This window comes from Salmo trutta, chromosome 26, assembly GCF_901001165.1.
Source record: "Salmo trutta chromosome 26, fSalTru1.1, whole genome shotgun sequence".
In the NCBI taxonomy this organism is placed as follows: Eukaryota; Metazoa; Chordata; class Actinopteri; order Salmoniformes; family Salmonidae; genus Salmo; species Salmo trutta.
Window position 1 is genome coordinate 20006898 of NC_042982.1, and position 25270 is coordinate 20032167.

The 25270-nt window shown below is 44.6% G+C and overlaps 1 protein-coding gene across 7 annotated transcripts; it reads left to right on the forward strand.

Moving 5' to 3' along the window:
- Positions 1 to 1017: 1017 nt before the first annotated feature.
- Positions 1018 to 24584, forward strand: LOC115163355 (clustered mitochondria protein homolog). 7 transcript variants are annotated; one of them, XM_029715156.1, is made up of 27 exons: positions 1018 to 1381; positions 7119 to 7309; positions 7591 to 7762; positions 7969 to 8112; positions 8338 to 8477; positions 9054 to 9208; positions 9423 to 9548; positions 9779 to 9926; positions 10478 to 10570; positions 10824 to 11258; positions 11581 to 11840; positions 11990 to 12432; positions 13684 to 13785; positions 13907 to 14007; positions 14204 to 14356; positions 14567 to 14629; positions 14790 to 15055; positions 15203 to 15287; positions 15491 to 15644; positions 18604 to 18743; positions 18854 to 18934; positions 19046 to 19171; positions 19363 to 19484; positions 19632 to 19725; positions 20387 to 20521; positions 22950 to 23023; positions 23183 to 24584. In XM_029715156.1, the coding sequence occupies exons 1-27, from the start codon at positions 1252 to 1254 to the stop codon at positions 23322 to 23324; spliced, it is 4275 nt and encodes a 1424-aa protein (XP_029571016.1). In that variant the 5' UTR covers positions 1018 to 1251; the 3' UTR covers positions 23325 to 24584. The 7 variants fall into 7 exon arrangements, with proteins under 7 accessions (XP_029571016.1, XP_029571014.1, XP_029571013.1 ...); XM_029715154.1 differs by having other exon boundaries at positions 8338 to 8465; positions 11990 to 12522; XM_029715153.1 differs by having other exon boundaries at positions 1018 to 1372; positions 11990 to 12522.
- The last annotated feature ends 686 nt before the right edge of the window (positions 24585 to 25270 follow it).

The following is a 25270-nucleotide window of genomic DNA, read 5'->3' on the forward strand; positions in this document are numbered from 1 at the left end:
ATTATTATTTGACCATGCTGGTCATTTACGAACATTTTAACATCTTGACCATGTTCTGTTATAATATCCACCCGGCACAGCCAGAAGAGGACTGGCCACCCCTCATAGCCTGGTTCCTCTCTAGGTTTCTTCCTAGGTTTTTGGCCTTTCTCAGGAGTTTTTCCTAGGGAGTTTTTCCCAGCCACCGTGCTTCTTTCACATGCATTGCTTGCTGTTTGGGGTTTTAGGCTGGGTTTCTGTACAGCACTTTGAGATTTCAGCTGATGTACGAAGGGCTATATAAATAAATTTGATTTGATTTGATGGTTGCTGATAATTGGCCTCTGTACGCCTATGTAGATATTCAATTAAAAATCAGCTGTTTCCAGCTACAATTGTCATTTACAACATTAAATGTCTACACTGTATTTCTGATCAATTTTATGTTACTTTAATGGACAAAAAAATTGCTTTTCTTTCAAAAACAAGGACATTTCTAAGTGACCCCAACCTTTTGAACGGTAGTGTATGCACATATATACATAAGTGTTTATAGACCTCAACGACAACATTATCGGCAGTGTAGGTCAATATGGTCAATTTATTCAGTCCCATATCCCTGGTTCACCAGCTTTGATATTGAGTGCCTGTACATTGACTCGGTACCCTCTGTATAATCTCGTTATTGTGTTACTCCTTTTTTTTTTTTTGGACTTTAGTTTATTTAGTAAATATTTTCTTAACTCTTATTTTCCTTAACTGAATTGTTGGTTAAGGACTTGTAATTAAGCATTTCACAGTAAGTCTGTATGTATTCGGCGCATGTGACAAATACAATTTGATTTGAGAAGTGCTACACACCCCTATAGCCATATTAACTAAAGAATGATGTTATACAAAAAGTCTACATTTTCTAATACCAGTAATACAGAGCACCTGTCCAAAATAAAATCACAGTTTATCATTTTGTGATCCTACATGGGCACCTGTTCATAAAAACTGCACACTGCGCTTTCCGTAGCCAGACGTTTTGGGGGTGGAAACCAACGCAAAGGCAAAGGGGTCAGGAGGAGGAGAAACCACGTGTTAGCCATGTACAGCTTTGACTGTCCTTCCTATGTAGACTTGTTTTTGTAATATCGTACCCTCTGCATGTAACTGGCTAGCCCGTTAGCTAAGAAGAAGCATTTCACAGATTAACATAGCAATTTTGAGCAACAGATTTCTGTTGCCACCTTTAAGCCAACTAGCTGCCACACTGACAGCCAAATAATGGTGAGCAAGACGGATGACATCCAGGCGTCAGTACCCAACTGTAATGTTAACACAGTTGATCTTGCAGAAGGAGAGACGCCAGACCACCAAGAGACCAAGGCACCAAACAAGGATCCTTGTGCGTGTGGTAAGAAACTAGCTAACGTTACGTAGTTATCAAACTTGCTAGCAGAGACTAACTATCATGCAAAATGTTTAAGTTGTAACGTAATGCTAGCGGCGTCGGTTGCAAGTTACGAAATTGTGCACATAGCTAGTAACTAATTACCGCGTTAGCAAGCTAGCTGCACACATGTAGAGTTAATTCAAAGTAGTCATCTCATCTGTCAATGAGTTGATTAGTCTGCCAACTTGGCTAACTAGCTGAAAATGCAGTAATGGGCCTCAGTATTCAAACCAGTTTTCTATACAACCAAGATGTGTCAATTCAACAATGACAGCTTGCTTGAGCTGCTGAACTTGCTAGCTAGCTAGCTAGCTAGCTAGTAGTTGTTGTGTTGGCTAAACTAACGTTAACATGTAGCTAAGTGGTTAGCTTAGGCTATATCAAGAGGGTTTAGCTAACAATCAAATTACTCTTAATTATTTAGATGAGCTGTTCGACTAACTAGTTGGCTTACAAGCTGTATGTCAAACAATGACACAACCATTGTTGTGTGGCTGACTTGATACAGCTAGCTAGCTAGCTAGTAGTTGTTGTGTTGGCTAAACTAACGTTAACATGTAGCTAAGTGGTTAGCTTAGGCTATATCAAGAGGGTTTAGCTAACAATCAAATTACTCTTAATTATTTAGATGAGCTGTTCGACTAACTAGTTGGCTTACAAGCTGTATGTCAAACAATGACACAACCATTGTTGTGTGGCTGACTTGATACAGCTAGCTAGCTAGCTAGCTTCGAAATAGTTAGCCAAGCTTGTGGTGATGCTGACTTGTTGTAGAAAAATGGCAGATATAAATGTGATTATAGAAAGTAATATAAGCGTATCCACTATCTTAACAGTGTAGTGCGAGCACTTCACGTTCTGACGCACATGGGACCACAGCTGTTCTGTACCTGCATGAAAGAACGAATGGACTGAAGGTCACCTTCAGTGGAACTGCACATTTCAAGATAAGAGGGGTTCTAATCGATGTGAAGTAATTTCACACGCCGTTTTCTATTAATATAAACGACTTTTTTCCAGTTAGTCCATCAAATGCATGCTATTTTTGTGACCTAGTAATATCGAAGTGACTAGATCACCATTGTCCCCGTTAGTTGGCATGATACCTTCCCGATCCCCCCTCCCGTTCAGAACCGGAGAGGTTGGCTATTCCTCGACCGGGAAGCGGAAGCTGACCCTTTGAGAAAAGTCATGGTGCATGCACGGAGAGAGAAGGTTATTCTTGAGACATTCTGAGTCATATAGCCGGTAAGTGTCGTTTAAACAAACCGATTTTCATGGCTTGCCACCGATCGCTTGCGCCATATATAAAGTATTGATGATCGAGACAGTCACATGACGTACAACTGGTATAGGTTTGGTGAATGTAAGGCCACTGTTGAAATTACACAACCTTATGCAGCCTTCACGACAATGCCACAGCTTTCGGTGTCACATTTGACAGGACCTTGAGTTGCATGCATAGACGCCTGTGTTGCCACCACTATAACGTTACACACAATATAGTTAGTTCAGCTGTCACACTTTGGATTGGTCTCATTGTCACAGTTATTGCGACAACTGTGCTTGCATCTGTACAGATTGTTTCATTGATTCTAGGGACTCATTGTGTAATAACATGTCATTTGTATCAGAATACAACTCCTAATTCCAGGTATTTGTGGGTTATGTTTCATCAATTATTTGCATTTGCAGCAAATTATTTTGAGACATAAACAAAACGTTTATGTACCAATCAGTATTTGTTGGAAGATGAGAAGCATCTTTTTAATGGCCAGCCTTCACCTAGACTAGAGCTTTGTATGTGCAGCACATGTACCATCATGCTTTCTTCTAGTGAATTGAAGTTCTTGTTTATGGACAAAGTGTTTGTCCATCATAGTGCTTTTGTATGTTGGCAACCTTTAAGCTATTGACAAGATTCATTCACAACTTCATAGGTATTAAGTAATCATTACCAACAAAATCATTATTGACCCCTAAACCACTTTCCTATTATTGGCACTTCAAGATACTATCACCTCCTTGATTAGCTTTCTATTGCAATTCACCTCTCATTTAAGAGAAGCCTGCTGGACTAGACAAATGCCTTAGGCTGCATTTGAGCCTGTTGGTTAACTACCAAGATACTGAGCTGTGTATCCTGCAGTACTGACAGTATTGTGACAGACAGCACATGGCAGACTGATGGGGTAGCATGGGGGTTAGCAGGGGTGAGAGAGGTTGAGGGTAACGGGATGAGGGGGTCTGTTGGTGATTGTAACCGAAGGAGCTTAAATGTTCCTCAAGGGTGAAGAGGTGACTTTTGTAGTCCTCAGGGCACTGTCCAGACTCCTCAGGACACTGTCCAGACTCCTCAGGACACTGTCCAGACTCTCCACACCCTCCCCACTAGCCCCTTGTCATCTCTTGTAATGTTTCACTAACATTAGGCCTTCATAATCACAACCCAGAGAGGTATACTACAAGGTAGTATCAAATGAGTTAGCCAGCAAACTTTGATAAGCAACCTGAAATAACTGTTGATTTGCCTGTTCTTTAAAAAAAATATATATTACACCATGTCCATTTCAAGCTTATCTTTCTCAAAAATAAAAAGTTATTTCAGAATATTTAGGCAAGTTAACTCCTTGATCCTGCTTTGTAGTCTACCCCTCAGGTCTGATGTCGAAAACACATCAACATGCTTCAGGCAGAGGAGTCATTTGACTGGTTATGAGACCTCCCTGCAAATATGTATGCATGACTCTGCAGGAAAGCTTTTTCCTTCCTTCTCTATATCAATTGATCAAAAGAAGGTTGCCATCTTGTGGTTTAATAAATCTATCTATGTTGGACAACAACAAAAAAAGACCTTGCTCTGTGTCGTCCCCCCTCCCCCAAAATGCTGTCTGTTTGGTTTCTTTTTGCCCTGGTCTGTAGGCCCATCATGTCATGGTCTGCCATGTCAAGGGAATTAATTCATCTGTAGTCAAAGCAAGAACAGCGCTCAGTCCGTGGTAAACCTTGAGCAAAGATATAACAGCTTACAACAGACAGGGCAGCATGGAGACTGGTGGCTAGCTCTCTGGATTAGTAGGCCTAGTGGTCTTTCACAATTTTGATTGAATAAGGACGTTAGTAGTGATCAAGACCTTCACACCTCGAGGAAATTGTGAAATGATTGTTGATCTCTTGTAGCCCGCTTTCTATTATTTGCCTAATTGATCTCTTTCGTCTTCCTTTCCATACTATCAGGGACTCTTTGACCCACTGCCCTGAATGAGACCTATCCTGGTGTGAGGATAAGTTTGGTTACTGTGCAACCTGAGGAGTGAGCTAAGATGCTAATGGTGGCACTGGATGGGGTGTGGAGGGGTTGTTTTGTCTAACTGGTTTAACTGAATGCTGGTCTGCCTGGAGTCCTTCTGCTTCCCCTCCCCCTCAATGATTTACCTGTTCAGGAGGATCAGAGCTCCTTGCTTGTGTAATAATCAACATCTTTCCTCCATTTTGTCTGGTTAAGGTTGGTCTTGTGGTTGTATTTTTTTAATGTATCCTTTATTTAACTAGGCAATTGTTTAAGAACAAATTCTTATTTACAATGACAGCCTTGGAACAGTGTTCAGGGGCAGAATGACAGATTTGTACCTTGTCAGCTCGGGGATTTGATCTAGCAACCTTTTGGTTACTGTCCCAACACTCTAACCACTAGTCTACCTTAACACTATTAAGATAAATATTTCTTATTGAAATAAGCAAAGCTTTCAGTTGGATAATCTGTATATGTAGGCCTAACTCACCCACCGAGGCCAGAATATACATGCCAGTATGACAGAAGTACTGCAGCAGTTTGCGGATTCTGCTTTCCCTTCCCTCCACCTGCTGCCCTCTTCATCTGTGAATTGTGACCAACGACATGAATCTCTCCTGTCTACACTACACACAGTGACATGAATGCTCAACCTCCTTAGAAAAACAAGTTTAGTTGGGCTAAATGTTTTGAGTAATGCAGAAGGTTGTGTAATATTGGACCCCATTCCCCACCCTTTCACCTCACCCCTAGTGCTCTGTTCTGTTGCTGTAGGGCCAAGTGGGTCTGTTTTGCAATTATTAGGCTACATGATTTTCCTAGTGCTGTCTGGCACTTTGTACTCTTGTTTCTGACACTTGTAGTCTTGCCTTCTCAGTGCAGATTGAATAGCATTGGCAGCAAGTATTCATACATACCATTATTTGAAGGCTCTTCCCCTACCTCATCAATTCCACTTGAGAAACTTAAACTGTATACATTTTCATTAAATTGATGTGAGTCAAGTACCATGTTGAATTTTTGTGGGAGTAAAAAAATAGTCAAACTGAGCTGAAAAGTGAATCTTGAAGAAAGCAGAGGACCTTGAATGACTGAAGGGAATCCCGCTGTCTGTTTGTGACAGCTCTAAGAAAAATGCAATAGCTGGGGCATTGATGGAGGAATGAAAGAAAGAATGAATGGAGAGATGAAGAGTGACTTGGACCAGGCCAGAAATAGGACACCTAAGGAGAGAGACAGTAACTGATGTAACTTATAAAATATGTCTGCTTCTACAACAGGGCAGGATGACCGGCCTCTGTACCTGTTTCTAAAAACACAGTTGATCCCTTCCTTCACCTCCCTCCCGTCTGACCTCCAGAAACATTATCCCTTGGCTTCTATCATATGTTCAAGTCTATTTTCCTTGTTCTTTTTTAGTAGTCGGTCTTCTCTTGCAGCATGGACCAGTTGTTGGCCAAGGCTGTTGTGTTTGGTATTCAGAGCGTGGTGAGTCTTTCTTTCTCATTCCCTCCGCCCTCTCTCTCGCTCTCCCTCTTACTCTAGATTCCCCCCAACCACCCCCTCTACGTGGTAACCCTGACACTGTGTTACCCTTGACATTGAACAAGGGTGCGCCGGTTGCAGTTGCCTGGGAGAGAAAACAGCCCCCCCACACTGGAGGCCCCACTTGTTGTTATTTATGTATGTAGCCTTTCCTCTTGGCAACTCAACCCACACCATTCAAAATAGTACAATATTTTGGGGCACTTTTTTCTTGTTTTATATTTAGCTCTGGTAAATGGGAAACACCACTGCTACACAGAGGTGTTTCCACAGTTACAATGTCTTGTGCCAGTGAGGCCCCTTCGGAGGTCAAGGAGGTTGCACTCATTCTGGAAGTGAAGATGTGTGTATACACACACACACACACACACACACACACACACACACACACACACAGAGAGGGGAGAATTTGTGTGGATGGCTCTATTTTCCTTTCACACTTTCCAGTATAGCTCCTCGTCAGCGACCTTGGGAGTCTGGTGCCCAATGTGGAGAAGGCCAAAAGCACCAGGCAAACAAACCACTAACTTTTGTGTTCTGTACAAGAGTTTGATGGTTAAGAACTCCAGGTTGAGAGAAGCAGACCAAGGTAACCTGTATACCTCTGCCTCACATGGCAAAGGCTGGAGATCTTGTTTTCTGTGCTAATTGGATCCTGTAAGTCACCGATTTAGCACTGTACACTATGCCCTTTTAGGAGTGATCTAAACTGACAACACACATTACTTTGTTTGCTATCTGTAGGCTTATATCCTTATTAATTCAGTTATGTGTCACACTGCCATGGCAATGCCCTCTCTACCCATCTGTCCAATCAGATGACAAGCTATGTTGAATGTATCTCCTTCTGTTCAATCACAGGGCACAGTGCAAGCACAGCGGTGATGAACGGGGGCGGGGCCCACTATTATTCGGAGGAGGAGTCCAAGCAGGATGGGGGTGGTGACACGGACGGTGGGGAGGATTCTAACGAACAGGAAGTGATTGTGATTCAGGATACAGGTTTCACCGTGAAGATCCAGGCACCCGGGACGGAGCCTTTTGACCTCCAGGTACAGTACATACTTAGACAGTCCAACAGCCGGTCCCAATTTGCCACTACCCCTTGACCCGCCTAATCCTTCAGCATCTGCTGATCTGTAAGGTGTAAGCAATATAGTGGATGGAAGCTCCACCAGCACACCGCTTATACCTATCCAGAGGCTTCAGATCTGCAAACATTGAAGGGTTAGGGCCAAGGTGGAAAGATGGGGACCAAATTGGGACTAGCTGTATGACCAAAAATTGTCAGTCTCTATTGCTATAAGATGTTAACCCCTGCTCGCTCCCCCAGGTTTCACCCCAGGAGATGGTGCAGGAGATCCACCAGGTGTTGATGGACCGTGAGGACACCTGTCATCGTACCTGTTTCTCCCTGCAGCTGGACGGCAACGTGCTGGATAACTTTGCTGAGCTCAAATCCATCGAGGGCCTGCAGGAGGGCTCCCTTCTCAAAGTAGTGGAAGGTAGGACTTGGTGATATGTTCTCAAGTCAGCCACTAGCCGCTACCCCCTAGACTTTATTTATCTTAAACCCTAAAAATTGTATAAGTTTAAGATCGAAGGCCAAATCTCCTCTTAGTCCCCTTTCTAGAGAGTCCACAGTCCAGGAGACAGTCTGTAGATTGCATCGATAATAATGTAATGACTGTCCTTTGTCTCCTCACCCCAGAGCCCTACACAGTGCGCGAGGCCCGTATCCATGTGCGTCATATCAGAGACCTGCTGAAAAGCCTGGATCCGTCTGATGCCTACAACGGAGTGGACTGCAACTCTCTCTCCTTCCTCAGTGTCTTCACCGACGGGGACCTAGGAGGTGTGTGTGCGTGCGTGCACACGTGTTTGCGTACCCAATTGTTTATTTGCGTGTTTGGGTGGGTCTGTTCAGCGAGAATTGGGGTGAGAAAGATTTCAGTCAGTATTCTGAGGTATCCAGCCACCTTTATCCTACAAATGTGTATGTCTGTGTCCTAGGCAGCAGGCTATAAAAGTATTTGGTCTGGCTGCATTAGTCTGACCTGTGACCTTATCTCCTCTGCAGACAGTGGTAAGTGGAAGAAGAAGGGCAGTGATCTGGAGCAGATAGACTGTACCCCTCCAGAACACATCCTGCCTGGCAGCAAAGAACGTCCCCTGGTCCCCCTCCAGCCACAGAACAAGGAGTGGAAGGTAATAATGACGGTAATTACGATGATTTTAACACTTTTATCCAAAGAGACTTACAGTTCATAGTGACACATATTTCACATTTGCCATAAAATTAAAACCCACAACCCTGGTGTTGCCAGCAAGCTAATTATGATCATTCTAATGCGGTCTTATTTACATAGATTCATGTGTGTCTCTGTGACATTATCTGACAGTTAAAAAAATGTCACATTCTTCAAGGAGTTTGTCCATTTGTAGTTTACTGGCTTCAGCTCCAACCTTTGATCTGCTTCTAGGAGCCGCTCACAATGATTTGCTAGCTAAGTGCCAGACTTACTCAAGCCTGGCACTAGAACACTTTTTTTTATTCTAGAATAAGTAAAAGTGGTTGTAGAATAAAGGGTAAGATTAGTTAAAAGTGAAGTGTGCACTCAACAAAACCAGCATACATCAGCTGGCTGGGTCATACTGTATCCTGTATATCCTTACCACCATAAAGTGCAGATGAAATAATTAGTCTATGGCCCTTTTCCAATATCCACACTAGCACACCACAAGTCATAAGTCACATTCCAATGTCCATATCTGATTCCCCCTCTTGCGCTATAGCCCATGCAGTGCCTGAAGGTCCTGACTATGAGTGGCTGGAACCCCCCTCCTGGCAACAGGAAGATGCACGGTGATCTGATGTACCTGTATATGGTGACTGTTGAGGAGAGACACATCAGTATCACCGCCTCTACACGTGGCTTCTACCTCAACCAGTGAGTCGGGCTTTCCCTTTCTCCTGTTAGACTTACCGCATGCTGTTTTCACACTACTGCGCTGAGCTGGATTGTGTTTACACATCCACCACTTGCTGGAACTGTACTGGAAAGTGTGAAAGGGAAAATATCAGAGCCAGTACAGTATGGTTAGCTTTGGCAAGATCGTGAGAGTTGACCATAATGAGATGACCATGGTGTTGTTGTGTTCCAGGTCGACCACCTACACCTTCAACCCCAAGCCAGCCAACCCCAGCTTCCTGAGCCACTCGTTGGTTGAGCTGCTGAGCCAGATTAGCCCTGCCTTCAAAAAGAACTTCACTGTCCTGCAGAAGACAAGGTAAGTGGGCTACGCTAACCACAATGCACTGTGCTATTTATTAGTTCTGTGTAATGTGGGGAAAACAAACTAAGCATACAATTATTAGTCATCATCAGAAATGTATATATTATGTTTAAGAGCTAAAAATATTAGCCAGACAGTTGTTTTTCTTGATAATTCAGGTAAGCCTTATCTGAGAACTATCCCCGCTGTGATACGTGGCTAATTTGGTTTCTGATTGACTGCAGGGTCCAGCGGCATCCGTTTGAAAGGATAGCCACACCCTTCCAGGTGTACAGTTGGACCGCCCCCCAGGTGGACCACACCATGGACTGTGTCAGAGCTGAGGACGCTTACACCTCCCGTCTAGGCTACGAGGAACACATACCTGGACAGGTACACACACCATACACCTCGCCCCTAGGCTACGAGGAACATATACCTGGACAGGTACACACACCATACACATCGCTCCTAGGCTGTGAGGAACACATACCTGGACAGGTACACACACCATACACCTCGCCCCTAGGCTACGAGGAACATATACCTGGACAGGTACACACACCATACACCTCACTCCTAGGCTACGAGGAACATATACCTGGACAGGTACACACACACCATACACCTCGCCCCTAGGCTACGAGGAACATATACCTGGACAGGTACACACACCATACACCTCACTCCTAGGCTACGAGGAACATATACCTGGACAGGTACACACACCATACACCTCACTCCTAGGCTATGAGGAACACATACCTGGACAGGTACATACACCTCACTCCTAGGCTATGAGGAACACATACCTGGACAGATTCACACACCATACACCTCACTCCTAGGCTGTGAGGAACACATACCTGGACAGGTACACACACACCAAAAATAGTCTGTTTTTTTAGAGTCAGTGTAACATGGGGTCTCTGTTATTTATTCAGACGCGAGACTGGAATGAGGAGCTGCAGACTACCAGAGAGCTGGCCCGGAAGAACCTGCCTGAACGCCTGCTGAGAGAGCGGGCCATCTTCAAGGTGAGCCAGCCTACAGCAGCAGTTGAAGCCCAACTCCTTTCCCCTCTTCTGTCTCCTGCACTCTTTCATGCTTATTTGCTTTCTCCAGTGAGCCTCGGTCATCGACTCTCTCTTGAAACACCTTCCTTTTATGCTACAGTCCGTTTCTCTGTTTACGTCTATATCCTGTAGTGTGCACAGACTACTCTTCTTTCCATCCTCTACATCCTTACGCATTCACTCTCTAACTCTCCTCCCCTCTCCCTCTCTCCAGGTCCACAGTGACTTTGCGGCTGCTGCCACTCGCGGTTCCATGGCGGTGATCGATGGCAACGTGATGGCCATCAACCCTGGCGAGGAGACACGTATGCAGATGTTTATCTGGAACAACATCTTCTTCTCCCTGGGCTTCGACGTCCGCGACCACTACCGCGAGCTGGGCGGGGACGCTGCCGCGCACGCTGCGCCCACCAACGACCTCAACGGTGTCCGGGCTTACGGGGCCGTAGACGTGGAGGGGCTGTACACCCTGGGGACCGTGGTGGTGGACTATCGTGGTTACCGTGTCACGGCCCAGTCGATCATCCCTGGCATTCTGGAGAGAGAGCAGGAGCAGAGCGTTATCTACGGGTCTATCGACTTTGGGAAGACAGTGGTGTCTCATGGGAAGTACCTGGAGCTTCTGGAGAGGACCAGTCGACCACTCAAGGTGAGGAAGAGGATATGATAATGCCAGTTTCATGGTTTATTTTTAAGTCTGCTAATTGTTTGGGATTAATGTTTTTGTCAATACAGAGTAAGCAAACTTCAATATCTTTTGTAGAACAGTTTTTTTTTGGTCACTGCACCGGTCTACAGATGTTCAACGTATATTGACTGCCATACCTCTAACCTGCCATACCTCTAACCTGCCATACCTCTAACCTGCCATACCTCTAACCTGCCATACCTCTAACCTGCCATACCTCTAACCTGCCATACTGTGGTTATCACATTCTCTCTGTTATAATGACTGACTCTCCCACCCCCAGGTCCAGAGACACAATGTGCTGAATGAGAAGGATGAGTCCGTGGAGCTGTGTTCCTCTGTTGAGTGTAAGGGCATAATTGGCAACGATGGACGCCACTACATCCTAGACCTTCTGAGGACCTTCCCCCCCGACCTGAACTTCCTGCCTGTGGAAGGGGAGGAGCTTTCTCCTGAGAGTGTGAGACAGGGTTTCCCCCGCCAGCACCGCCACCGCCTGGCCTGCCTCCGACAGGAGCTCATTGAGGCCTTCGTCGAGCACAGGTACTGTAGGGTGCCCTGGGTATGTCCCTCGAGGGTCATTTGATGTTCCCTTTAGTGTATGATTGTGTCTACACATTTGAATGTTCACGTAACTGAATGGATGTCCTACTCCCTCAGGGATAATAAAGATTCTGTAATCTACTCCTCAGATACCTCCTCTTCATGAAGATGGCAGCACTCCAGCTGATGCAGCAGAAAGCCAACAAGGAGAGCAAGATGGCCACCCTGACAGAGAATAGCAGCCCCGAGGCAGCCGTTCCAGCCCTGCCCTCCACAGAGAACCCCGATGCTTCAGCCAAGTCCTCAGAAACTTCCACAGAAACCCTCACTGACGGCAAGTCAGACGCAGTCCAGATAGAGACCACCTCTGATGCCCCTCAGCCAGCAGCAACAGAAGCTACCACCACAGAAGCCGCCCCCAAGGCAGAACAAAAAACAGAAATGGACAGTCCCTCTGTTGCAGCAACAACCATTAATGCCTCCCAGGAAACCCCTACAGAGGATAATGTGATTCCCACGGTGACCACCAATGGGCCATCGGTGCCCGTTGCCACAGCGATTCAGAACGGGGAGTGCGAGAGCCCTCTGGAGGGTAAGGCTGAGGCTGAGGATAGTATCCCGGGCTTAGCCCAGGCCAAAGAGCTGGCTGAGTCCTTAGCCGCGGAAGATGGATCCGGTATCGGTACGTCTAAACCATTGCAGGGTAGAGAAAGACTGGGGAAATCCAGTCGGTGGAGAAATGCTTTTAAAGAACTAGACTTGCATTTAGAAGTGTGTGTGTGTGTGTGTGTGTGAGAGCAGTTGACATTGTTCTTCAATAACACAGACCCCAAAACAAATCGGGGACAAAAATAGATTGATTTGAGAAGAATCATAGATGTTATGCTGGGAGGTAGATGTTCAGTCTCCACTGTCCTCAGTTTTTCTCCACAGAACAAAGAAACAGAATATCATTTATAACCCCCCACCCTAGTCTGGGGTTGACCAATCAGAAGTCCTTGCAGTACAACTGTCCCAGTGGCCAAATAAGTATCCTGCTCCAGACTCAATGAACAGACCAATGAAAACGTGGCACATGTAGCTCTGCGTTCAGGACTGACATTCCACAGATAAACAGCTGTTGAACTGAAAGCCAACTATTTCCATTGACAATTCCCTATTGACCATTAGTACTCTATTTAGTTTTTAGAACTCTCGTCCTCTGCGTTGTGTATTTATCTTCAAAATATTCTTATACTACCCCGTAGACCATTTTTAAAGACTATGTGTTGTTTTTAATCGGTATGTAAGAGCATTTATCCATAGTATCGCTAAGAAGACTTGTTAATGCTGGTGTCTTAGTTGCATCTCTCCACCTGGTTAGGTGTCCCTGTCCAGTTCTTAGCCTCCTATGGGGTGAGCATGGACCCCAGTAAAATCACTAACAGTGTGAGATATAGCAATCCAATAACCACATCTGTCAAGTTTATTTCTCATTTGCTGGTGTGACAATTAATCAAATGGTTTGAAGCTCCAATAAGAAGGAAATAATCCCTGGTTATATGTGATCATTGCATGTGTGTGGGATGGCAGGAGTTGGCCCCTGGCCCTACTGCCTGCTTGACAATAGCTCTAATGACAATGTGGTTTGTGTTTTGTTTAACTAAGATCTGCAACAGTGTGTTGGTGGGGATTTTCAACTTTTTCAACACGTGTAGGCATTGGACAAAAGATGATAGTGGTGCTTTTGGGGAACTTACCCAGCTTTTGTTTTGAATAGCCCAGCTAACTTGGTATATTCATAAAACACCCCTCTCCTCCTTCCCTGATCTCACCAATCCCACCCTGACCTGTCTCCATCAAGACCCTAAAAGCCGAGAGGTGGTCCTCAACGCCTGCAAGGCCGTGGGTTCCATCAGCAACACCTCCTTCGACATCCGCTTCAACCCAGACATCTTTTCTCCAGGTAGAAACTGTCACTTTATGTTAGAGGATGATGGTAAATGTAGTGCTTTTAGGAGAGGTTTTGTGTGGCAGCTGGCTCTGCTGTACAGTACTCATCCCCCCCCCCCATGTCTCTCCCCCAGGAGTGCGTTTCCCTGAGGACAGTGTGGATGACATTCAGAAACAGAAGCAGCTGTTGAAGGATGCTGCAGCCTTCCTGGTGTCCTGTCAGATCCCGTCTCTGGTAAGTTTCTGGTCAGCAACATAGTACCACGCACAAGCAGTCATTACCTTAACTATATTACAACCTATTTACTTACGTCACTGTATCACTAGCCTGTGTGTCTGTCTAGCTATTTGTGGGTGTTTGGGTTGGTGTTTCCTTGTTTATTTTTTCTTGTGTGTGTAGTAATTTATTTTACTTGTGTCTTTCCCTCCAGGTGAAGGACTGTCTGGACCACAGTGCTCTGCCTATGGATGGAGCCACACTGACTGAGGCTCTGCACCAGAGGGGCATCAACGTACGTTACCTAGGCAACGTGCTGGAGTTTGTGGACAAGACCCCAGCCAAGGCACAGCTGGAGCACTTCTATGTAAGCCTAAACCCCTGACCTCCATACGCTCTTGAGGACTGACTAAGGAGATATATAATGAAGGGCAATGATAGCATTATTAGCATAATGATAACCTTCTAGACTGTTCTGTTTCTACTGCAGAGATATTGCAGGACAATGCATAAAGATGAATCTGCATTAAGCTTGTTTCTTTTTTCCTGACGGTTTTGTGTATCTTCTGTTCTGAAGAGAATAGGTATCAGCGAGATGATCACCAGATGTGCGAAACATATCTTCAAAACATACCTCCAGGTGAGTGCTATTTTTAAGCAATGATTGTTAAATAATTATAATGTACTTAGGATGACAGATCTTTGTACTTTTGCACCACGAAAATGAGTATCCCTACTTGCTTATCATAGAAAGTATTTATTTGTCTCCCTAAGAAATTGATTAAATATGAGAACAATAGACTATGTACTCCGTCTCCCAGGGTGTGGAGTTGTCGGCCCTCTCAGCCGCTGTCAGCCACTTCCTCAACTGCTTCCTGTCCTCCTTCCCTGATGCCGTGGCACACCTGCCTGCCGACGAGCTCGTGTCGCGCCGCAAGAACCGTAAACGCCGTAACCGAGTCCCGGGGGGAGGGGACAACACGGCGTGGGCCAGCCTGACACCCAGTGAGCTGTGGAAGAACATAGTCTCTGAGGCCCAGAGCTACTACAACTTCACCCTGCACTGGTGGGTGGGAATTAGGATTGATGTTTGCACAATAGTAGGCTTGACGTTAGCACACTATTCTGGCAACTACCATGTCGGCCTGCACTGGTGAGTGTGCTTGGGTTAAAGTTGGCGTAGGTTTTCCTAAAAACATGCATCTTTCTACAGCGAGAATGCTGACCAGGTAGTGGAGAAATACGGCCTTCAGAAGATCACCCTGCTCAGAGAAATCACCATCAAAGCTGGCATCCAGGTAACTCCCATCAATCCCTATTTAGACTAGGTGTGATTTTCAACATATTGTATACATTTATTAAATACCTTCAGCTCTACAGAAATGCCTAGGGAGTAGGGGCCAGGGGTCAAATTGTAATTCAGAATGTGTATTTTAATGATGTTTTTAACCCTCCCCCCCTAAGAAGCTTCCTGTGTCTCCTGCCTCCCTGCGTTTTCTAGATCCTGATAAAGGAGTATAACTTTGACAGTCGCCACAAGCTTGCCTTCACAGAGGAGGACATCCTTAACATCTTCCCTGTGGTGAAGCACGTCAACCCCAAGGCCTCCGATGCCTTTCACTTCTTCCAGAGTGGACAGGCCAAGGTCCAGCAAGGTGAGGCTTGCATGAGGCTACTAGACCTCAATCAGCATGGCCCGGAACGGCATGGATGCTCCTAGTGCTAGAGACATGCAGTACTACTCACACTAATAATGCAGCACACACATGCGGATAGGCCAAGGTCCAGCAAGGTGAGGTGGATACCAGTCCTGCTGGGCAGGATCAGAATGGGTCCTCCTAGGGCTGTGGTGGTCACGGTATTTTGTCAGCTGGTGATTGTCAAGCAAATAACTGTCGGTCTCACGGTAATTGACTGTTAATTTACATAAAACACATTTCACATCTCCTGGCTTCCACACAGCCTACAAGCCATTATTTATTTTAGATGGGTCTAAAGAAGCATCATATGAAGAAAATCTAGTCTATTTCAGAAGAAAAGAATGGCATACTCTGCATGGTCCTGATCTGGCTATGCCAAATGGCTGTGGGCTACACTAGTTCATTTAGCAGACAAGATTATTTTAGAATTCCGTGGCATTATTTTATAATATGAAGAATACAATTGAACATAGCTGAATAAAACAAATATTTTCTCCAAATGAGTGCGCACATGCGGCTATTGTGTTGGGCAGTTAACAAAGAAATAGGTAATCCTATATGCTTAATTTAGAGTTATTCATGTAACTTAGTTGTTCTACAAACATTGGGCTATATGTTTAAATTTTAATACATTGTAAGGCTGCATGATGAGACTCTAATGATGATTTGAAAAAAGTAGCTTGAAATGCATGAGCTCTGCTTTTGCGCAGGCTGTACTCTCAATAGTCTCTCATTCACAGTTTGACAAGCACTTGATAATGCCTCGAATTTCATGGCGACATCCCCTTTGTGGCCCTAATGCACCCTAAAACAATCCATGCCTTTTGCGGCCCGGAGTGCTGCGTTGTTCCCTTTTCCCTGAGTGTGCTGTGCAATCCGAAGCGCCTCTCCGTCACGTGATCGGGTCTTTCTCACAGGCTATAAGTGAAGACCGACACATCGGGGATGCAACTGCGCGCGTCCTTATCTAATTCCGAGGCGCATATTGAAGATATTGGAAGAACTGTCCACGTTTACTTTTTGTCAGCCAACAAGATGAGTAGGCCTAACGAACAACAACTATCACCCATAGTACAGAAGTTGACCTTTCTGTGCAAGAAATAAATATTACATATATAGTCTGGGACAGTTGTGGGATGTGATTGATTCCAAATGTAATACAAGCAACAAACACTTTTTTTATGCAATGTGGCTGACGCAACAGATCAGAAAATGTAGCTTAAAATAAACTATTAGGCTATTTCCTCACATTATAAGCACAGCATTGCGCACATGGTAGTAGGCTATAAGCGTGAGTTTTTCCATTAACGGAAAACACCATTATCAAAAGTGACCGCAAATGCAATTATGCAAATAATGCTTTTATTATAAAGGTGCATTTTTATGGTGACAATTATCTTCCCCAAACTTTAAACTCACATGCTGCTCATGTATGCCAGTTAGATCTACACCCCTTGTAAAGTGGATTAATGTGCTTAATTTGATTAATGTGCTATGATTTGAAATTTGCAAAAAAATGCATTGTTTCTTATGCTGGGCAGCATTCACAAGCAATAATATATAATTCACAAGTGATAGGCTAATATTGTCACCCATCAGACTTTTTTTGATTTAATATTGTCTTTACATAAACAAAATAATGTGTGAAATTTGTTTTGATTTAGAATGGACCATTATCGGGGGCCTCCCAAGTGGTGCAGTGGTCTAAGGCTGTGCCACTAGAGATTCTGGGTTTGAGTCCAAGCTCTGTTGCAGCCGGCTGCGACCGGGAGACCCATGGGGCGGCACACAATTGGCCCAGCATCGTCCGGGTTAGGGGAGGGTTTGGCCGGCAGGAATGTCCTTGTCCCATCGCGCACTAGCGACTCCTGTGGCGAACCGGGCGCAGTGCACGCTGACATGGTTGCTAGGTGTACAGTGTTTCCTCTGACACATTGGTGTGGCTGGCTTCCAGGTTAAGTGGGCATTGTGTCAAGAAGCATTGCGCCGTGTTTCAGGGGACACACGGCTCTCGACCTTCGCCTCTCCCGGGTCCGTACGGGATTTGCAGTGACAAGACTGTAACTACCAATTGGATTCCATGAAATTGGGGACAAAAAAGGGGTAAAAAAAAAATAAAAAATAGACCATTATCATGAACCTGTCTCTAAACAGGGGCAGGGGAAATAATACATGTAATCTATGCACTTAAATAGCGAATGGAGGACGCTTTTCCTGTGGTTCATTTTCATGCCAACTAGGTAGGCTGTTCTCCTGTTGTAAAGATAAGCGATGTGCTTAATATTAGGAAAGTTGAGAAATAAATATACTAGGCCTAGCCTATAGAAAGCTGAGGGGATCCTCCTCAGCTTTCTATAGGCTAGCAGCCATCACTCTGTTTTCTCACTCAATTTCGTAGCCTATAGAAATGTTGCACAACATGAGCTCATGGGCTCTCAAGAAGTGTTTGATTAGATTTTTGAATACATTAGCATTGATAATAAAGTGATTAGGGGACAATAGAGTGCTGAATACCAGGCAGTTAGTATGTTTGGTAGGCTACTAATGACCAGCAGCAGCATCAGAGCTTGGAGAAGACTAATTACCGTGACTAAATGGTAATGTGGAATTTGACTGCCGTCATGACTCGTGACTGCCGGTGTAGCGGTAATACGGTCACCGCAACAGCCCTAGGTCCTCCTAGTGCTAAACAGATATGCACATGAAGCTCTACTCACACATGCAACACATGCAACACACACACGAAGGCTGAGAAATGTTTCCTTCCTCCCCATACAAACCATGCAGAAGCATTACTACATTCATTCAACAATGCAACTTACCTTAGTGTCCTCTCTGAACCCGTTCACATTACTTTCTTTTGCGTTGTACAACATGTGGAAGCCTGCGTTTTTAACAAGGTCTCTGTGTGCAGGTTACCTTAAGGAGGGCTGTGAGTTGATCAACGAGGCTTTGAACCTGTTCAACAACGTGTACGGGGCCATGCACGTGGAGATCTGTGCCTGCCTGCGTCTGCTGGCTCGCCTTAACTACATCATGGGAGACCACCATGAGGTGTGCTGCTCTAGACATGATACACACACTTTTATATTCCTCTCACACATGAAACAAATGGCCACAGCAATTCCAGTGACAGTCCTGACTTTCGTCTTCTCTGTCCACAGGCTCTCAGTAACCAACAGAAGGCTGTTTTGATGAGTGAGAGGGTGCTGGGCGTCGAGCACCCCAACACGATCCAGGAATATGTATGTATCCATGAAAATTACAATTTTTCGAAAATAGTTTGTTTCGTCATTTAAAAAAAGTCAGTCCATGTTAGCTGTTTCTAAGTGCCTCTGGTTGCTTTCTCTCCCCAGATGCACTTGGCTCTGTATTGCTTTGCCAACGGTCAGCTGTCCACTGCCCTGAAGCTGCTGTACCGTGCCCGCTACCTCATGCTGATGGTGTGCGGGGAGGACCACCCTGAGATGGCGCTACTAGACGTGAGTGGACCACAGTATTTATTTTATTTTATTTTGATTGAAACCATCCTGTAAGTGGACATGTCACCACGTTAACTCTGAAGTTATGTACCAATTTTGTGGAAGCCTTTGAGGTGTGTTTGTGTGTGACCTTTATCAAATCAGTTCTCCTTACACCTGTCCTCCCTGTGGTCCGGGGTCTCCTCCTATAGAGTAACATTGGCCTGGTGCTGCATGGAGTAATGGAGTACGACCTGTCTCTGAGGTTCCTGGAGAACGCCTTGGCCATCAACTCCAAATACCACGGACCCCGCTCCCTCAAAGTAGCCCTCAGGTAAGGACAAGGGAGAGTTATTCCTTGAATGACTGAACATAATTTTCAGATTATAAACTGATTTCCTGTTCTAAACTCTAGTTTGTGTTTATCTTCAGTTGATATAATGCACTTTAAAAAATTTTTTTTTTAAATATAAATCTGCAGTCATCATCTGGTTGCAAGGGTTTACGAGAGCAAGGCGGAGTTCCGCTCTGCGCTTCAGCACGAAAAGGAGGGCTACACCATCTACAAAAACCAGGTTAGATGGACAGCTACAGTACACAAAGCTCTACACCTCTCCTCAGAAGTTGCTTTAGAACATTTGCTTAAATAAGAATATGTGCTAGATAGACCGCGGCGCCCCTCGGGAGGCTAAGGCACTGCATCGCAGTGCTTGAGGTGTCACTACCGTCCCGGGTTCGATCCCAGGCTGTGTCACAATGGCCGTGACCGGTAGACCCATGAGGTGGCGCACAATTGGGCCAGTGTCGTCCGGGTTAGGGGAGGGTTTGGCCGGCCGGGATTTCTTTGTCCCATCGCACTCTAGCGACTCGTTGTGGCAGCCGGGCGCATGCAAGCTGACTTTGGTCGCCAGCTGAACGGTGTTTCCTCCGACACATTGGTGCGACTGGCTTCCGGGTTAAATGAGCAGTGTGTCAAGAAGCAGGGCTTGGCAGGGGTGTGTTTCGGAGGATGCGTGGCTCTCGACCTTCGCCTCTGCCGAGTCCGTAGGGGAGTTGCAGTGATGGGTCAAGACTGTAATTACCAATTGGATATCACGAAAAAGCGGTAAAAAGTACTAAAACAAATGACAAAAAAGTGGAATATGTGATAGATTACCAACAACTGATATTAGTTGAGAGGTCTCAATCTATTTTTAAGCTTTCTTTCTCACTTTCTTCCCCTGTGTTCTCTCTCAGGTGGGAGAGGCCCATGAGAAGACTAAAGAGAGCTCAGAGTACCTGAAGTACCTCACACAGCAGGCTGTGGCTTTGCAGAGAACCATGAACGAGATCTACAAGAACGGCTCCAACGCCAGCATCATGCCACTCAAGGCACGTGGCTTAGGGCGTAGCTATGGTTTCATATTGGTTTTTATCCCTAAGAAAAAATCAAAGGGCCTTGTATTGTAAACAGATGATAGAATAATCTACAGACCAATGTTCCCTCTAAACTGCACGCACAGTAGCCCGAGACTGCCACCCAAAAATATCAGCCCACAGAGAGAAGAATGAGATTGAAGTTCACTCAACTTTCTAGAGTGGTCACCAACCGGGCGATCGACTGGTTCATCTCAAAGGCATTCCTACTCGATTGCCAAACATTTCTGTAAAAAAAAAACTACGATAAATCCTTGTTCCTATTTTTATTTTTTGGCTCGGGCTGTTGGCGGTAGGTGCACCCGTTTCAGCTAACCTGCGTGCCGGGTTGGTGAACTGTTGCCATTTTGAACCATTTCCTGTGTCTGCAGTAATGTAGCAGGCATAAAACAAAGCTACAGCAAAGTTGATACTGTGAGATTTCAAAACGTTTAAAACCATGACTAGAGAGAGACTGTCAACGAATACAGCAAAGAGTTGCTGTTTTTATGAGTGAGGGTAAGTTCTTACTCAGCACTGTCAACACTTTTATACTCCACAAAATGCACCTTCCTATTTCCACTCAGCACTACAACAAGCAGTGCAGCAGTAATGAATGAGTAGGAAACTGTATCTATAGGCTTGCGTTGTTATTATAAGCGACTTGGGTCTTTTCAATATCAAGGAATATTTCCCCTTCTCTGTTTATAGGAGTAACAACATGAATTTATGCACGAGGCAGAAAAAATGCAGTGTGACTCGAGTTTGGCCATCGGCTGGAAGACAGTGTCCCTTTTTGGTCAGTGTCAGTGGAGGAAAGGGAGAGTGAAGGGATGTTGGGAGGGGGACCCTCATTCTCCTCTCTTCCCTTTGCAGAGACTGACCATCAGATGCAGGCACCATCAGCCCAGTAAAATAAAAATGATTTAAATGTATGCTCACTCAGCTGTACCTCACAAGTAATACAACAACGGATCTATTACCGGTATGATCATATAGCCTACCTCAAATGTTGAAATATAATTTATAAAAATGGCCTGAACAACAATGCATTGGCAGGGCAATTCAAGCAAAGCCAATATGCGGTGGTAATATATTGGGCCTATAGCTTACTGCACAGACCTCATTGCTACAGTACTGTTTTTAATTGGTTTATGTTGCGTAGCCTTGTGTTTTTTAAGTCACGTTAAAAACAAATCTGAGCAGTAGATCTTGGCTTGCATTTTGACTCAGAAAGTGATCTTGACTCAGAAAAGGTTGGTGACCACTGTTCTAGAGTATCCCTGTTAACACTATCAACGTTTCCCTTTACTGTGGCAATTGTGATCGAATCAACACAATATTAACCACTTTCAATGCAACGTACTGAAACAAAACAAACTATGCAAGAGGTTGTTGTAGGCAGAATGTATCGGAGTATGATTCCATTTCATTGACACACTACTCAGCCCGTACTCTACACAGACCGGTGCGGCATAAACAATCAGACCATTGCCATAAATGGATCTGTGCCACTTACTTTGAACTGGACTGTATTTACAGCATGAGTGGTTGTGAGTAGATGCGCTTGTTTTGTGATCAAAGCGAGAGCTGCATTTTGTTCATATCCTCTGGTTGTTAGTGAGGTATTAGCCCAGTTATAGATGATTTGTAGTCAGCAATAGGGGAATCATTGCTTCCTACAAGAGCACAAAACGTGTACATTTATAGACCTCTTTGAAAAGCAAGTCAGGTAAAGAGCTTTTTTTGTCTTAAAGGGGCAGTGTTGTATTTTGAGACAGGCTTAAATAAACTAAGTAGCCAATAGACAGAGGGTAGCACAATTTCTCTGATTCTCTGTAATAATGGCATGGGAATAATAATGCATTTTTATGCTATAAAGTGGTTTCTTGGGTCAAACAACACAACCATTTCCAGTCACCTCCTTGTCTGAAGGACAAGTGGATTAACAGGTTAATGTCAAGCCCTGCATGTTTATTTCAAAAGGCTCATGGAATGTAGGCCCACATTGAACACCACACATTGGCTTCTACTGTAGGCTGAAGGATAGAACAGCTATTTCCATGTTAAAATGTTATGGGATGCATTTTCTCCATTGTTTTTGATGGTAGGCCACTCTGGTAGGCCTACATTATGATCAAATAGCCACAGTAGTCTACATGGCCACTTTTAAAACTGTAACTTAAAGCGGGTACAGCCTCAGTGTTCACAGTAAACGCATGCTGGAAGTTGCACAGAATGTTCACAACGTTCAAGTTTGCGCTCAGCAGAACTGAAATTTGCTCAATGCCTAAAATAATTTGAGGGACCATTGCTACAGACACAAGTATCTTTTCAAATGTATTGTTGGTGTTAGTTTCATAGAACAGTGTGTCATTTTGTTGTTTTCTGACACTTTTTCCAGTTCACAGCACCCAGTATGGCCAGTGTTTTGGAACAGCTCAATATTATCAACGGCATCATCTTTATACCACTCAGGTAAAGTGAAGTAGTACTTTTAAAAACATTTTTTTATTGAAAATGGAAACCTGCCAGGACCCAGTACTGACCCCTGTGGAATTCCATCCACTCTTAAAAAATATAAACGTCTGGGCTCAACATTAACCCCTGTGGTATCCCATCCCATTCCCTCTGCAGCCAAAAGGACTTGGAGAACCTGAAGGCGGAGGTTCAGCGGCGGCAGCAGCTTCAGGAGTCAGGAAAAAGCATGGAGGAGCTCACTGTGGACGGTCCACTAGAGCTGGAGGACAAAATACCCATGGACGTTAATGTTGATTAACGTCAAACCCTCCATACCACACTACTTTCTACAAGGGAACAGATGTGATGCAACAGCCATCTCCTTGAATGAGCATGTGGACCCGAGAACTAAGCTGTCTAAAAATGAACAATGAAAACAAGAAGGGTGAAGGGTTGTTTGGGGCAGTCAAAGGAGAAACATCTATGTATACAGTAGGTAGAGCGTTTATAAGAGGAGCTTCAAGGAGTAACAGAGCAAGAGTTACAGTATATACAGGGGTAGGAGAATTTAATAAAAAGAGAATATAGAATCCATGTTCAATCTGAAAGCCCGTAGCCTCGAGCTTTGGTAAAGAAACAGAAGGAGTAAGTGTGTGTGTGTGTGTGTGTGTGTGAAAGTGACCAAGGACGACCATGACATTGTATTACCAGAGCCTTATCCACTGTTCATCCCACTCCACATCAACCAACTGTTCCCTCTACCCTCTTCAACTTTTAGCCGAAGGACCACGGTTTACCCCTGCAACACCTCCAATACTCCTGAGAGCCACCGAGGCGACTAGGGCTTCCGGTTTCACCATGGCCCCATGTTGCCTCGAAATAACAACTGACACCCTGTCCCAAAACTCAGGGGATTATTATGATTTTGTTTTACTGTGAACTAGATCAGACTAAGAAACAGTAATTAAAATGAACAGCGAATTCTGTCATGTTGGGCTACAGATAGGAAGTTCTCTTCTCGTGCGGTTAGTATTGTTAAACCTCACCTCCAGTCATCCATTTACTCGCTAGTGTTCCCTACGGTCAGTCAAACTATTTGTATTTCTATTTATCCCAGGTGGGTGGCTGCTGTGTCCTTTGGTTCTATCACAGCAATCAAACAGTGACGCGTGTGTGCTCTCAACCAATCTTTTAGAATGATTTGTTAGACCTTTTTTCTGTAAAAATGTATCTTTTTGTAAAATCAAAATGAAAGGGGGGAGAAGATTTTTAGGTCTGTCAATTATCCATTAATTGAAAGGTAGAATCATTGATTTCTGCAACAGCTAAGAGCTTTGAAGCACGAGGCTAAACTCACCCACTCTTTTGGTCCGTACCTACCACACACTAACAGTGTGACACGAACCCATGCACATGTGCTGATACTGTGTTGGCGCGAAGTCTTGGATCTCGCTCATCGCATTATCTGCGGTGCTGCTCGTGGCAACGTCATTTCACTGAGTCTACCTTTAAGCCATGTCTTTTTTTATAGAAAATTTGAGTGGAAAATATGTATAAATAAAGCTGTCTTTGGGTTTTAGACAGGTCCTTGATCAATGTTGATGGAAATGCAGATATGAAACGTCCAACTATGGCTTGAGCAGTAGACTCTATAGGTCTCTTATATTAGATGTGTCCAGTCTTCTATTTTTCCACTTTTAAAGAATATGTGCATGTATGTTTGTGTACTCTGAGAGAAGGAATCAGATATGGCCATGGTGTGCAACAGTTCTGCTGCTTCATAGTGGAATGGCTAGGTTGGGTAAGCCACGACCTTCCAAATTTTTTATTTTTTATACACAAAGGCTGTGTTGACACAGGAAGGCCAATTCAGGTATTTTGCCCAATTATTTGGTGGCTCCCGAGTGGCGCAGCGGTCTTAGGCAGTGCAGTCCCTGGTTCGAATCCAGGCTGCTTCACATCCGGCCGTGATTAGGAGTCCCATAGGGCGGTGCACAATTGGCCCAGCGTCATCCGGGTTTGGCCGGGGTAGGCTGTCATTGTAAATAAGAATTTGTTCTTAACTGACTTGCCTAGTTAAATAAAGGTTACATTTAAATTCACAAAAGATCTGATTGGTCAAAAGACCAAGTAGTGGCAAGAAGATCAGAATTGGGCTGCCTGTGTAAACGCAGCCATCGTAAAATCATGGGACGGCTAATATAAACTTTTATTCTCATGTAACATTCTTGGCCAGCGACGTTGTAAATCTGCTCATATGAAGTG

Coding starts and splice junctions, on each gene's coding strand:
- LOC115163355 (XM_029715152.1), top strand. CDS start 1,252: ATGGTGAGCAAGACGGATGACATCCAGGCGTCAGTACCCAACTGTAAT. Junction 18,744..18,853: donor TCATGGGAGACCACCATGAG/GTGTGCTGCTCT, acceptor CTCTGTCCACAG/GCTCTCAGTAACCAACAGAA. Junction 18,935..19,045: donor CCAACACGATCCAGGAATAT/GTATGTATCCAT, acceptor TTCTCTCCCCAG/ATGCACTTGGCTCTGTATTG.